The sequence below is a fragment of the Hippocampus guttulatus genome, chromosome 10 (genome assembly GCF_054856545.1).
Source record: "Hippocampus guttulatus isolate MCC_2025c chromosome 10, RoL_Hgut_1.0, whole genome shotgun sequence".
NCBI lineage: Eukaryota > Metazoa > Chordata > Actinopteri > Syngnathiformes > Syngnathidae > Hippocampus > Hippocampus guttulatus.
In genome coordinates, this window is record NC_141270.1 from 4207420 (window position 1) to 4223567 (window position 16148).

The 16148-nt window shown below is 42.8% G+C and overlaps 1 protein-coding gene across 2 annotated transcripts in view; it reads left to right on the forward strand.

The window, feature by feature from the left end:
• The window catches only part of LOC147198956 (cGMP-dependent protein kinase 1), an 86033-nt gene that overhangs the window by 69718 nt on the left and 167 nt on the right, over positions 1–16148 (forward strand). For both annotated transcript variants that reach the window (XM_086121757.1, XM_086121756.1), the window contains exons 8-17: positions 5237–5302; positions 7925–7999; positions 12087–12183; positions 12295–12434; positions 13450–13539; positions 14189–14330; positions 14402–14565; positions 14650–14772; positions 14858–14920; positions 16037–16103. In XM_086121757.1, the coding sequence (XP_085977883.1) occupies positions 5237–5302; positions 7925–7999; positions 12087–12183; positions 12295–12434; positions 13450–13539; positions 14189–14330; positions 14402–14565; positions 14650–14772; positions 14858–14920; positions 16037–16103 (1027 nt within the window). The remainder of the gene's footprint in view (positions 1–5236; positions 5303–7924; positions 8000–12086; positions 12184–12294; positions 12435–13449; positions 13540–14188; positions 14331–14401; positions 14566–14649; positions 14773–14857; positions 14921–16036; positions 16104–16148) is intronic.

Genomic DNA, 16148 nt, shown 5'->3' on the forward strand with positions numbered 1-16148 from the left:
TGACCACTATTTGGGTTAATTTGACGGGGTTTTTTCTTTAATAAATTTTGTATGAAAACAACAGATTAGCTCAGCAATCACTTCCAAGCTGGTGATGTTGTGTCAGCGCAGTTGAAACTCTCAAGTGGGTGGATGGATACCGGTGTAGGAAGTGTTTAAAAAAATATTGAAAATATTTCATGAGTGTGGGAGGGACAAAACGATGAAATAAGATTTTTAAATGAAACTGTAAAGTGTTGCTAAAACTGAAAGAGCAGTGTTCTTGCACAATTATTACATAACATGTTTTCCCAAAATGCAATTTCAAAAGAGGCCATCCTGAAAAGATCGTCTCATCGTTTGTTTATTCACACAACGTGATCTCCATGCCGCAATAAGGACGCCGTGATTATCATCTTTTATTGTGCCGAGCGCCCCTTTTGTCCGCTGCGTCGTCTTGAGCCGGCCGAGCTTTGATGGCTATGTCTCGGCCGAATGGAAATGACGGCCGATGACGGCCATCTTGCAAGGCAGGCTTTTGATTAGCAAGTTAACTATGTGTCGGTGGATGAAAACCAACGCCCCCCCCCTCCTCCCCCTCGCCCCCAAAAGGTTTCTCTTGACCAGCATTTTCATCCTTTTCATCCTGCGAGGAGAATCAAAGCGAGTTCTCCTGCTGACGGCAACAGTGTTTGCGAGCATGAGCGCTTCTAAGCTCCACAATGATTAGATTACATTTTATTTATGTTTTGCGAGGTCTTCCATATAGAACATCAAGAATTCCATATGTCATCTCTGTAGGTTCGGGCTTTTGTTTGGATGTCGCTAACAGCATATGTCAAGAAGTGTGAACTTCTTGAAGATCAGGTGGATATCCATCAACGTCAATGCGCAGAGCTTACCCTTGACCCCTGGCTGTGCTGTTGTGTGTACTTTTGTGACTGGGTGTATAGTGAATAAAGTGCATACGTGTACCAACCTTGGCCAACAGGCTCAGAATGCAAGCAGGAAGGAATTGAAGTAAAATAATTGTGCATGGCATAGAATGACAATGAAGGCTTTAGATTTTTAATTTTCATTTTTTTAAAGCAACGTTTAGATTTGGGATGAGTTAAGAGATTGTTGTGTTTTTACCTCTTAGATGTGATTTGAAAGAATGAGGTATCGATTCCGCAAAATGGCGTCGGCCGTCGGTGACAATTGATCACTGTGGCTGCCAGCTAAGCGAATCAGTACATGAAATGTGAAAAAGAAGAAGGCACACGCGTTTGCGGTTGACTTTGTGACAACTGAAATCACCTTAGCGTTGATTCCAAAAAATCTGAAGTCGTATAGTGGTTTTTTTTCTGTATTTCTATTTCAATAGGAATTTGAAAGCCAAACAAATTGCAAGAGTTCCACCGGAGAGGTTTCCACTGATTTCTTGTACATGACGTTCAAGCCTGAAGCTCCCCTGAGGCCATTTTTCAACAATAATCCCACATTGCTGCTTTTCTAATTCATAAACATCCCCGAGTGTGAAGAGCAACAGCAAGTCAGCGTTACCCACGGGTTCGCACAATATTTTCGGAATGGAGTAGGCGAAGGAAGGAGTTAGGTGTTAACGCTGTCAAGCATTTCAAGCCAGCTAAGGCTTGAGCGCCAAATTCTCAAGCATGGGCAACACCCTCGTAAGCATCTGTCGGCCAGCCGAAGCTGTCAACTGCGTGTCTGACTTTTGACACCAGGGAGGAATAAAAAGAGCATCGGAATAGTTTCTAACATTCTCAGGCTTTTATTGCCACATCCTTTAAGTATTTTCTTCGCTATCTTTCTTTTAAAACCACTCAAGCACTTGCTTCCGTTTTCACCCTTAGGAATAATATTTCATTTAATACCCGAATCACTTTGAAGCGATACTGGTTTGGTGGTGACCCTTGATTTTTTGCTTTAGGGGCCTGTAATGTTGGTGGACGAGCAGGGACACCTGACATGATGCTTTCTATCAGTTTTCTATCTATCTATCTAGCTATCTATCTATGACTAGCTCGATGGATAGCTAACTTGCTCGATAGCTAACTACCCATCAAGCTAACTAGCACTCTAGCTAAGTAGATAGATATTAGCTCTCTCTCTCTCTCTCTCTCTCTCTCTCTCTCTCTCTCTCTCTCTCTCTCTCTCTCTCACTAACTAGCTCGATAGCTAACTTGGTAGATAGCTAACTACCTGTCAAGCTACCTAGCACTTTAGCTAAGTAGATAGATAGATTCTCTCAAATCATCTCAGCTGTATTTATAGAACACTTTAAAACAACCACAGCTGTATACAAAGTGCTGTACATGGAGCAACAATAATTAAGACAATAAAACAACCAATTAATAACGAAGACAGCAGGAAGCACAAAAAAGAGGAAAACTAAAAATCAAGTTCCATGCTGAATCAAAAGCCAAAGAATAAAAAAGAGTTTTAAAGATGGGCAGTGAGGGGGCTTGCCCTAACGTTCAGCGGAACAATCAAGAGGGCCAAGCGTGTTTCAGCTTGATTGATAGATTGATTGATTTTCTGCTCCTTCTATTCTGCCGTGAAAGGCCCAAAACGTTCCAAGTATTTGGCAGTGGAGTAAAGTACAAATCACTTGTTACATGCTCATGTTGCCGTTTGGCCCGCACAGCGAGGCTGCGTGCTTGTATATTATTTTTATAACCCTTTTCGCAGGACACTAGATCGCTGTCAAATTACCAGGTTAAGTCCTGGCCTCTCCGTCGGTAATCAACACCGCCAGTGACTGCAAAAGAACATTCTTCCCCACTTTTAGCATCTGAGCTAGTATGTACATGCACCCCGGACGGCTTGTTTGTTCTGGGCTAATTAAAAAGCACCTCGTTTGTTTTCGTTGGCTTAGTGGCTGATTTAAGCCTCCGAAGTGTGCAAATGACGGATACGGTTGCGAACCTTGTCAACGCAACGGCACACTATGTTGGGGGCGGGTGTCATAAGACACAAATGAACCCTTAAGGTCACGTAGGCCGGATTCATGCTTATGTAACCATTATTTTGAAACATGCGTCCCTTGGCCTTGTTGTGCATCGTCGTCGTCATGGCAATTAAGTGACACAGGCTTTCTTGTTTGGGGGGGTTGTGAATTAGCTCCCGTACCAGATCGTGGATGTCATTAGCTGTCGCTCATCAGCGTTGAAAAACAAAAGGATGCACAGCACATGTGCAGGCCCGGTTTGATGTATTTGCGTCATTCGGAAAACCAAGTGTGATCTGCTTGTTTGCATTGAAACGATATTATGTAAGAGTTCGAGTCAAAATCCTTTTCAGTTTACAGGCAGCTGGCACTTCATTAGACACAAACTAATTACTTCCAAGGCTGGTTTTTTTTTTTTGTTTTGTTTTTGTTTTTTAATCTTAGCTTTTGATTGGCACTGTCAGATATCATCATAATCATTGTTTTAATTTTTTTTATGTATTTCAGACGATTATTCAGTGTTGATTGTATTTTATTCAGTAATTGTATTTCACAATATTACCAATTTTAATCCAATTTTAGACTTCGAGAATTTGTGACAAAATCTCCAATAACAATAATGATAATAATATATGATTGATGATACTTTTATCAAATAAATATTGGCTTTGGAATCTACGTTCACACTTGGCCTTTAAAATTAACAATAAAATATATTACCACTCACTTCACAACATAAATTGTATTTTATTTAATCATTTTCTTGTTGAACACTGCAATTGTAATAAACTTTTGCCTTAGAAACTCATACCTGTGATTAAGGTCTTCTAAACATTTTTTGGGTCGTGTCTTTGCTTGTGTGAAGCACATTGAGTTGCCTTAAAAATGGAAATAAAACTTCTTCTCAAGTAGTTTCAATGCAATCTGGGAATGATGAGACTGTCTGCCAGGCACGTAAAGGCAGCTTTCTTGTTGTGTCCTTGTCTGGCGCATATGTGGCATGAATTAAAAATGAGCCCGCTCCAGTTGTAGAGGGGACACCCATTTTTCTTTTTTTTTTTTTCTTTTTGTGAAGTAGAGTGACACCTTCTTGCAGCAATCGTGTCAAATCACAGCTGGTGCGTAACAAGAACTTTGATGAAAGTGAAACAAGTTAACTTCTTGGCCTTGCCTTCAGCCTCCTTTCAAAAAAAATAAATAAATGTTAGAATGTTCGCTTTGGATACTGGTGATATGTACATATGTAGGGAGTTGCATATCTTAGTCATGTATAAAATAAAATTGTCCTGATCCGATCATGCGATCAGAAATCGGGGCCCCATCACGAAATTTTGAGCTAAATTTTGAAATTTCTTAATTTCTAAAGAATAACATATTTGATTTGTTCATTTGAGTTGAACCATTGCTAACTTACGGCTGTATAAAAAAAATTGTAGCGATACTTTATTTTTAAAAAAAAAACAAAAAAACATTGGACTTGGGTGCTAAAAAAAAAATAAAAAATTGTTAACCGGACATCACTAGCCAGAATCCAGTAGATGCCAGACAGCGCCAAAACTCACGATTCACTTCCTTATTTCTATTTCACCCCAAAAAGAAAACTACGCCCTGTGATAAAGTTGTCCATGTGGCCCCCCACTTGCACAGAGGGGCCCCCGATCCATCAACTGTTAAAACCTCCACTGGCCTTGACAAACAGCTCCGTCCTCCTTTCAGCTCTCTTACGCGCCCAACGCCGATCAAAACTCACCAGCTGTGACCTTTATTCGTAGCGTACGGAATGTGTGTGTGTGTGGGGGGGGGGTGGCCTCGAGGCGGGGTGTGCGCCCAAGTGCGCCAGGAGGAGGAGGAGGAGGGAGTTGCAATGGACCATCATTGAAATAGGCTTCCATAAGTTACGCAGAGACACACTGAGTGATGGACCGCACGCACTGGAGTGGAGCTGAGCCCCTTCAAGTGTCCAAATAATCGCCTGACGGGATGTCAATCTGAGAGTTGGCTTGTCTTTTTCGGCGGCGCGGTTCTTTTTTAGTTTAGTGTTTTATTGGAGGCAACTACGTTACCGATGGACTGTTGGAACACCGACTCGGAGGATTCGTGCGATTGGAGCAACTCGTCGGATGAGGAATGCCAATCATATGATGGGTTGGACTTCAAATATGAGCAAGTGTCATGTTTGACGACAACCGATTGCGCAACGTGCGACTCAGCTTCCGCATTTGATGATCAATTCACGGTCAATGGAAAGTGAAAGTTCTTACATGTTCTCTTGTGGCTAATAGTTTTGTTTCCCCCCTTCTACAGGGAGGACATCAGGACTGCCAATGTTATTGCAGCAGAGGCGGTCACCTGCCTCGTCATTGATCGAGAGTGAGTATCCTTCAACTATGACAATAAATGGTGACACTTTCATTTGTTGGTTTTAACCGTTTTAGTCGATGGAATCAATCAACGGGAAAGTTGTGAATACGGTGCAATAATCTGCAGTGAATCATAGAGATCAATTAACCCATTTCGTAATAGTGGCTTAACCACATAGTTAATGTATTAACTCCGCAATGACGGGACCATGTTTACATGCCGCACGATATTCAGGTGAAGTTCAAAATTCCCATTTCTGAAACATTCGGAACCTGCTCACGTGCGTAAGAAGATCGAGTTACTCCGACATACTTGGTCATTGTGACCGATTGGATTATGCCCAGCTAAACCGCGACCTACGGACAACATCCATCCATCCATCCATTTTCCGATCCGCTTATCCTCACAAGGGTCGCGGGGGATGCTGGAGCCTATCCTAGCTGTCTTTGGGCAGTAGGTGGGAGACAACCTGAAACGGTTGCCAACCAATCACGGGGCACACACACAGACGAAAAACCATCCACTCTCACACTCACACCGAAACCCAAAAGAGAACGATGACTGTGGTGTCTGCAAAATTTATGAGTTTGACGGCCCGGTGCGTTGAGGTGCAGCCATTCGTGTAGAGGGAGAAGAGCAGTGGAGAGAGGACGTATCCTTGGGGGGCGCCAGTGCTGATGGTGCGTGTTGATGATGATGGATGATGATGTTGTAGTCATGAGTGACAAAGATGCTAAAATGAAACGTACCGCAGTCAAAATTCTTCCAGTACGTGAAAATTCTCTTTCCGTTCCAGTGTTTGTACCCATTTCCATACAAGGAGCGGATCAGATCTCTTGACGAAAGAACAATCAGATGATGCTCACGCCGATCCATCTCCTGAAAGACGTTCATCTCTCATATTCCGCTCACCGCGGCGAGTTGCCTTTGTGCTCGGCTCATTTGCATGCAAATGTTTTGTTTTTTTCTTCTTCGGCCCTAAAGGAAAGTAATGCTTTGCTTTGAGGAGCGGCGCCGAGAGGACAGGTGTAGGAATTCAGAATACGGGAATAAGCCAGCAGCGGGGGCTGTTGTTGTTTTGATTGCCACGGATAATAAGCGCATTCCTCATGTTTATTGACCCTGAAAGAAGCCCGACATCTGAGGGAACGCTTTATCCGAGGAGTGTTAAGTCTTGTGGTGGGAATAAACGAAGTGGACGAGGTTTACGGGGGGTGCGGTGGGTGTGGGGGGGGGGGGGGGGCTATCGTCTTACCAAGGGCCCAGCTGTGGAGTATAGCGGACTCAAATGAGCCTTCCTCTGAGCTAACGGCGCGGATAATGACAGAGTCATTCCGCACAGGTGATGACCGTTGCCTTTCGCTCTCTGCCTGCCGTTCAAACACGTGTCCGATTGTTTCTCAACCTGCAGAGAGAGCTCGATATGTGTGACTGCATCCCCCCCCCCCCCCCCCCCCCCCTTTCGCCCATGCGCGTTTATTGCCAGAGTGGAAACAAGCGGCGGGGCCATTAATGGGCGAGGCAAACGGCACAATTCGCGACACAATGCTCTCAGCAGATGTATGACATTTTTTGGTGTGACAGCTTAATGAGGCCTGAGTGGAATTGTGTTTTTGTGAGCATATTTTTTTTCTGCTCTTTTGAATTGTTTGAAGAGAGCGGAGCAGGTGGAAATGATGAAGCCAGGAGTGCAACTTGGGAGGGTATTATTTGCGGCGCTTGGGAGACGCTTGTGTGTTTTTCTTGCACAGACCTTACAGAAAGGTTGTTCGACTTGGTCTGTTGGTTTGACGGGTGGCTCGATTCTTGGTTATGAAGAGGCGTTGTTCTAATTCACCAAAATTGACACAAGATGGTGCCATCGCACTACTTTTATCTAAACACAGCTCCTCAACTCACTTTCACATAGTTCCTTCGTACCAGCATGGTGGCAAAGGACTACTTTTGTCCAAGCCAAGGTTCTCTCTCAAACTAGTTCCTGAGCAGCAAAATGCCACAAAATGGGCACAAAAACAGTGACCGGGGTGATTTTCAGTCAATGGAGGTCAGATTCTTAATCTCCAAAATGCAAATCCCTCCCCGCCCCCCCAGATTGGATTGGGGTGTGTGCCTCTCCAATTAAAGATTCGATACCTAGCTCGATACAGGAGGGTACATTCAAAAGTGGAACGATTCAATACGATTTGATTGGATGCATTCACATCATCTGAATCCAAAACCGATTTTTCGATCCAAATCGTTTTTCGGTACACTCCCAATAACGTGGCCATAAAACATTGAATTCTCCTCCTGTAAATGAAGGTAAAGAATGCAATTCGCCCACTCCAGTTTCTTCATCAATCCAAGTCATACAGTCAAGACCTCAAGGCGGTTCCAAAGTCACTGGTTATTTGGGTCACTTGAATTAAAATCAGGTCACCTTGCAAACAAGCCACAGCTTTGTTGTATAGTTTTACAGTCATAACAACTCCCGCGTGTTCTCAATTTGTCGTCGCTTACGATGAGCACTGTCTTTTTTTTTTTTTTTTACAGGCGCACCCAATGAATATTTGATGACAACTCGTCAGTCAGCCTTTCGTGTTGTCATCACCTGCACAAACGCTGTTGACGCCAGCTCTTCTTTTATTGCAGTTCATTTAAGCACCTGATTGGAGGCTTGGAGGACGTGTCCAGCAAAGGCCATGAGGACGTCGACGCCAAAGCCAAGTAAGATACCCCGATTGACACTCATGTTGTATGTTATACTTTCTTTGGAAAAACTCTGATGCATCGGAGCGATTTTGACAAATGCCAGGAGTTGGTCGCCCGTCGTTTGATGAAAAACCCCATCAAAAAATCTCAGACCGTTGAATGTGGCCAAAGAAGAGGTGACATGGAAGGCTCAAACCGGGCATGTCACGCATTGCGCTCGGCTGGGCGGGAGCGTTAATGGACCGTTTCGAAAAAAAAAAAAAAGTTTCCTTTGCGCGAGTATAAGGCATAAAATGCACCTTCAGGTCTGCCGCATAGCAACAGATGATTGAAAAGGGAGAAAAGCGAAGAGACGACCTGCAACACGGTGTTGCCGTCGCCATGGAAACAAGAGAATATCAATTCACCCTCGGCTATGAGTTACGTGTATAAAAAAAAAAAAAAAAAAAAGCTGCCTTAATAAAGATTTGATTAACACTGACCTAGCGGTGTAAATATGCCGTGTCACATATTATGAGCTGCACCCAATATTTGACACCTATTGTGATCACTAAAATATCAATTGATATAGATTAGGCAGTTATAAATATTTTTAAGCAGGGACGAACTCTGTGTAAACAATAAATAAAAAGACACACACACACACACACATATATATATATATAGATATATATATACAGTATATATATGTGTGTATAAAATTGCCGTTTTTGTGATTTAAAAATTGCTTGAATTCAATTGCTCTTCCCCGAAGTCCCGTCAGCGGCGTTTTTAGCTCGAGCTTCCCCGCTTCCCGGGCTGCACGTGCATCACCGTTTTGCTGGAAGTACCCGCCCAGCACCGACAAAGCTGCACGGCAAGGAAAACCTGAGTCAGCATCCCGCGGTGATGGAAACGATCTTCCCCATTGGTTGGCTTGCCGTAAAGCTCCAGTTGCTCCCCGCTGTTCCCAGCGCTTTCCCTTCAAAGAATATCAACGTTGGTTTTGATCAAGCCGCCGCCGTTGGCTCAGCGGGGGTTTGCGATTACCTGAAATAGAAAGACGCCATATTTTGTTGTTTTGCTGCATGTTTTGTAAACATGCATTGCCACGTTTTGTTATTCTGTGCGACTTAGTTCCGACGTTATTGGGCTTTCCTGTCACATTTCAGAATGCACTTTAATGAACTTAATTTGACTTTTGACCCTCTCGAAACTTTGGAATGCAAATGTCCAACTGCTCAGTGTACACTTCGGATTTTGCCATTCAGTGCCTTGTTAAAGAAGAGCAAAGTTATTCAGAAACATTGAACAGTTGAACGGCGTATTCAATTTTATTTGAAAAAGTAAAAAAAAAAGAAGTATGGAAAGGTCATAAGTGCGTTTTAGAGACATGCTGAGAGAAAACGAAAGCAGACTGCAGAGCACAAACTAACTCTGAACTCAGGGCGCTTGTATTATTTCTATGACCTCATCAGTCCCCCACGTTTTAGCACCCACAGGGGTGCTCCTCCATCTGTAGAGGACCATTTTGCCAGACAGCGCTTTGAAAAGATTTTGCTGTATAACATTACGATGTACCATTCTACCTGGAAATAATGCGATTGTACATTGCCAGGGGCTAAGTTAAAGCATCATGGACTTACATTTTGGGCTTGGCTAAAAACCGAGCAGTGGTGAAATGAAAACCAATCTCTCTCCAGAACGTTGCATGCATGCCACGGTTACCATGGTAGCGTGTGTTGTCATTGGTTTCAGGTGCTAAATTGACCTTGGCTTTGGTTTTCAGATTCTGCAAAGGGGTTCAGGATTCGGTTTGGTTTTGCCGTTCTGGTTAGTTTTTGCAGTTCAAGTCAGGATTTAGGGTTTGGGGATTTGGTTCGTGTTAGGCTTTGCCTGTGGGTCTTCGGTTCAAGTTAACTTTATCATTAGTTATCAATTGGCTTATGATAAAGCTTGAGAGTTTGGCCCTCAAAGCAAACATGGTGAAGCAGCATGGAGCTGTTATGCTGCACAAAAAGGGAATAAGATTCAGTCCACTTTAAAAACCTTTTTCTCATGCTTATTATTGAGCTCTTTTAAAGATTTTTTGCCATCTTTTTTTTTCTTTTACTCTGAATCAGGATCATCTTGTAGGTGTATAAAAACACAAACTCATCTCTGGTTGTATGAGCAAAACTACTATTGAACTGACTAAAAAAAAAAAAAAAAAGAAGGTTGAGTCACATTCATAGAGTCTTTACGGAGGGTAACTGACCAACGACAGCTGCGCCAACGAAGCGTCACGCAAATAAAGTCACCGATAGTGCGCTATTTACAATACAATGACACATGTGCAGATGGTGCAGATAATAGGCACACCATTTAAAGTGACCACTGGGTCAGTCGTTGCCATCCAACGATGAATGTGCAATGGTGTAGAAAGTCCTTGAGCACTTTAGAGTGTCGAGTGCTGTGGAATATTGATCAATGACAATTATACAAATCCAGAGCCGAAGCTACAATAAACTATGCAGTCAGGCTATCGCACAGGGATGTGCAAAATCGGCAAACGTTTGCAAGGTGCTACAATGGAATTTTGAGTCAAGTGTGGAAGGAATTGATGGCAAGAGGGACATACAGATCAACATAGTGCGCAGCGCCTACCTAATGGAAGGAGCTGGAAGAGGTGGTGACCAAGATTACAAGGGCCCGAGAGGATTTTGCCCGCCCTTTTCTTGATTCTTGTAACTTGCCACTACATTCTTTTAGCTATCTTTTATTTCAGTACTTAGTTTCATTTTCTGTGGTTATTTTTGTTTGAATGTTTTTAAATGTTCTTGATAGGCTTAGTGTTAGCATTAGCAAACAAAATGTACAAAGTAAAATGGGTGGGGAAACATAAATTTAAAAAACAAGGAAGTGTTTGCTGGGTTTGGGGTTTATGTTAGGGTGCCTTAAATTTTATGTTAGCGTTATTGTTGGAATTAGGGCCAGACATGGCAAATGTGGAACTGATCTAAAACTGAAGTCAGTCTTGTATGTATTTGTGGGCTAACTGTGTGATGGAAGCACTTGATCTTTATTTCAAGGTTAGTTCTTATCTCTTTTGGGTTTGATGTATGGCTTGTAGGCCTCATTCTTTGAGGGCTTCAGCTCTCTGGAATAACAACAACTGCTTTTTCGCCCCCACCGCAAAAGGAATCCACGTACGCGTAAGAACGCACTTTTAATCTTGGCCAGACAACATCGGCTGCTCTCTGAGGTTATCAGTTGATCCGCGTTAGTCTACCGCAGACATGCAGATCAAGATTGATAGCTTGCTGTGCACCGGTTGTAACAGAGCAATGTTGCCCTCTGCAGGCCATTTGTGGAGACGCTTTTGCTGGTTGGGCTTTTGAAATATTAGCCCATGTCTTGTCTGTTCGTGTAATTGGGTATGCAGTCAATTATTCTGACATTTCACAATGAGACTGAAATGGCCTTTTTGTTTGGGATTTGAATTAAATATTTTTTTTCTGCACCACTCTCCAGATGATGAAGAGGAAAATCAAAAACTCACATGTGAATAATATCTTAAATTTGTTCATTCAAAACACTGCGTGAAATTCAAGTTCCAATTTCTGCTTTGAGCGGTGCAAATAACTGACGCGCACGTTTACAAACGCCCTTACATGTTCCGAGTGACCCGCAAGGAGCCTGAGGAATACTGAGCCCGCTGATCCGGATCCTGATCTGATGAAACTCGATCGGGATCAAACAATAATCTGAAACACACGGGCGGCGTGAGGGGATGAGGGACGGACACGTGGAAAGAATTTCCGCACGGGTCGAGCGGGCGTTTCGGGTGCCAGATGTCCCGCGTTCTTGTTCTCTCTTGCCCTAATATTGCCTGCGAGCTGAGGAGACTTGAGTCTCTTTCCGAGCAAAGTGTTTTGTCGCGTTCGTACACTCCACATCCTTCATCATAGATTACTGCCAAATAATCCTCTGAGATTTGCAAACAAATGAACTTCAAGGCAAAATTGGAGGTGGATTATCTTGTCCTTCATCATCCGTCTCATGTCTAATCCCGTTCCTTGTCTTGTCTTTCCCGCCCTCTCGCCACCCTCTTCTCCGTCCTCCCCCTTCACACCATCCGCAGGTACGAAGCCGAGAATGCTTTTTTCTTCAATCTCAATCTGGCCGATTTCAACATCATCGACACGCTGGGGGTTGGCGGCTTTGGTCGCGTGGAGCTGGTAAGGAGGGGAAGGTGTGACTCTCGGGTTGGGAAAATGAATGACGCCATCTCGGCTGGCCGCGCATGCTTAAACGCTCTCCGTTTTCTTTCTTCCGTCGTCTCTCTTCAGGTTCAGCTCAAGAGCGACGAGAACAAAACCTTCGCCATGAAGATCCTCAAGAAGCGGCACATCGTCGACACCAGACAGCAAGAGCACATTCGCTCGGAGAAACTCATCATGCAGGAGGCCCACTCGGATTTTATTGTTCGGTATAAACGTCTCGGCCTTCAGTGTTCTATGCAATATGGCCATCGTCCAGCGGTCACTACAGTGGACAGTTTATCAGGTTATCAGGTTACAGGTTATCATTATTAGTGCATGAAAGGGTTACGCCGAGGCGCATCGTGTTTTGAGTTTGGAAAACGTCACGGCACAGTACCAAAATAAAGGTGTCACAAAAGTCTTAATTTGCTCACAAAATTATTTGGCGAGTCGGGCTGAACGATTTTTGAAATAATCTTATCTGCAATATAGACATCCTTAAAAATTGTCATTGCGATTTAATTTGCGATGATCCTTTTCAAGGTCTTTTTCGAATTAATTTTCCAACAAAGTAATTAAATAATCTTGGCATATGAATAAAATGCAATTTTTTGAGAGAAAAAAAACCCGACAAAAAATCCAGATGGTGTACTGTACAAAGGTCCAGCAAGAAAAAAAAAACATTTTTCACCTTGTATATTGGTTTACCAGTACATAGTGGTCGTGTAAAAAATAGGCCTACTTTCCTTCCAACACGATATTTAACGTCTATTTATAGTACATGAATTATACGTTGTTACAATTCCTGTCTCCTGTTTGCAAACCAGCAAAATAAGATCTTTGTTATATCCTATTACTGACCTCGTTGGTGCTCCTCTCAGCGCTGAGCTAATGACGACAAGTACGTATATGGTCGTCTCCTGGATTTCTACTTGTCTTTATGGTCACGGATCTGTGAATTAGCCACATTAGCCATCTAGCATTGGAAAAAGCCATTTGCTGCACCTTTTATGGCCCGCAAAAGGGCATGTTGTTCGCTATTTGCATAAAGTTGAGTCACCTCGTCTTGTAACGATTGTTTGACTGCAGGATGAGAACGTTCTTGACGTTAATACGGAAGTACAAAACTGGTTTGAGGGTCCAGATATTTTGACTGACTGGCAACACAATGAGATGACTGTATTTGTGTGTCACTAAGGTATTTGGCAGCCATTTTGAGGCCCATCTACTGTGTGTTTTTAGACTCTATCGAACGTTCAAGGATAGCAAGTACCTCTACATGCTGATGGAAGCCTGCCTCGGAGGAGAACTGTGGACCATTCTCCGAGACAGGTATGCTGTTTTGCTACTTAATAACACGCGCTGAAGATGTCTTTCTTACAGTTGATACGTGATTGCCTTTCATGTCAGTTCAAGTTTACTGCCAAACTAAACATAAAACAAAGATATTGTTTTCTGATGGGAAATGGCATAGAACAGTTATAACCCTAGAGCAACGGCGCAGCACATAGACAGACAATATAACAGCATCTTAAGACATATATTCTTTATCCTCTGAAAAAATAAAACAACCCCCCCGCCCCCCTAACCAATATGACCGGTCCATTTACAGTAATTGAGTAAACACTTCTTTGTTTGTTTGTGTTTGTTCCACTGATCCCCGGCGGCAAGTGTTGCACACCAGAAGGCACCATAATGAATTAATCATGATGGCAGAATGGTTTAATTCTTTACATTCTACTTAACTATGTTATTCTTGTGTTTTTTTTCTCACAGAAAAAAAAACAAAACATTCAGCATTCTTTTTGTTATATTTATTATTAAGGGAATGCTGGGACAGATTAATGGCCTTTCCAATGGGGAAAAATGATTTGAGATGCATTATTTCGACTCACAAGTGTGGTCACGGAAGAAAATGAATGATTAATTATCTCAAGGCACCGCCGTTAAGTAAATTCTCTGATTCTCTTGCTCTTCCCAGAGGTTCATTCGAGGACTCGACGACCAGGTTTTACACAGGCTGCGTGGTGGAAGCCTTCGCCTACCTACATTCCAAAGGCATCATCTACAGAGACCTCAAACCGGAGAACCTTATCCTGGACCACAGGGGTTATGCCAAACTGGTAGGAACTCCTTCAAGATGCTCATAGTCCAGATTCTCTTTCCACGAGCTTGAAACTGTCTTCTCGCTTAGGTGGACTTTGGTTTTGCCAAGAAGATTGGCTTTGGGAAGAAAACGTGGACTTTCTGCGGGACGCCCGAGTACGTAGCGCCGGAGATCATCCTGAACAAGGGCCACGACATCTCCGCTGATTACTGGTCACTCGGAATCCTCATGTTTGAGCTTCTGACTGGCAGGTATCAAATTCTTGGGATCAATGCTATCTCCAAGGAAACCAAAACTCATCTTGTCTAGTTTAACACATCTGGCTGTCTTCCTAGCCCTCCGTTCTCCGGCCCTGATCCAATGAAGACTTACAACATCATCCTGAGAGGCATCGACATGATCGAATTCCCAAAGAAAATTACCAAAAATGCTGCCAACTTAATCAAAAAGCTATGCAGGTGAGCGTTTTTTTGTTGTTGTTGTTGTTTTGGAATTTTGGACGTTTATGACGTTAGCGTGGCAACTCATGCGTTGTCTTTGCAGGGATAATCCTTCTGAACGACTGGGAAACTTGAAAAATGGTGTCAAAGACATCCAAAAGCACAAGTGAGCATACCAATTCACCTCGAATGACCGCAATGTTCTTTTATTATGGAACACTTGATAAACAACCGCAACTGCATACAAAAGTGCTGTACACAAAGACAGAAACAATAATAACATAAAAACTGTAAACACAATAAAACACACACACAAAAAAAAAAAGCCAAGTGTCACGCCGAGTCCTAAGACAAAGACTAAAATGTGTTTTAAGGCGAGTTTTTAAGATAGACAAAAAGGGGCTTTGCCTAACGATGCGGATGATGTTTAAAACGTCATAACATAAAAATCGATTTCCGCAAACGTTTTCCTTTAGCATGCTATCTATCGTGAGATATATAATGAAAAAAAACATTCAATGGCGAAGCAAAGAGAACAAAAGCCGCTTGTTACGTAAAATGAAGGCATAAAAGGCATTTCTACTTCACTGCTGTCGGCAACTGATTCCATGTGCGTGCAGCAGAACGGCTAAATGCCGCTTCACCGCGTTTGCTTTGAAAACCGGGCTCCGCCAACCCACGCGATTTTGCTGCCCTCAGAACTTTCGCAGCTTTATATTCCCTCGAGTGAGAGACGCGAATCACTGTAAGTACATTCAGTTGCCTTTAACATCAAAGTTCTTTATTTTGAAACGGTAATTTTAGTAAATTTTTCTTTAACTTTAATGTGTAATACATCATTATGTCTTTTTTTTGTTGTTTTAACATCCCTATATCAGGGGTGTCAAAAACACATAGCGACACACATAAACAGATCTGGTAGCGGTCCCTCTTAGTCAATGGGATGCCAGGAAGATGCTAGGGATTGGCCAATGGCAGAACAGCAATAAGTATGTTGCGTTCAGGAAACTCGGAGCTGCAAGTGTCAAGCCATTTTGTATTTTTACCTTTCGTATCTTAACATTTCTTTCGTAACAAGTGGCAATATTTTCCTGTTGAGGCGTTTCGTAACTTGAAGATTTCGTATGAAGAGACGTTCGTAAGTAGATGTACTGTATACCATAAGTAGAGGTACCACTGTATACATTTTTCTGAACAGGCGTTCAAGTGAATGCTGTTCATAACGCCTACTTGGAGTAAAAAGTGTAAGAACCACTGGGTTGTTTTGTTCTTTTTTTTGTAGGTGGTTTGAGGGCTTTAACTGGGAGGGCTTGAAGAAGGGGACACTGACACCTCCTATCATCCCCAACGTAAGTCTACAGGTATGGCTCTACATTTGTGGAGTGGTCTTAACA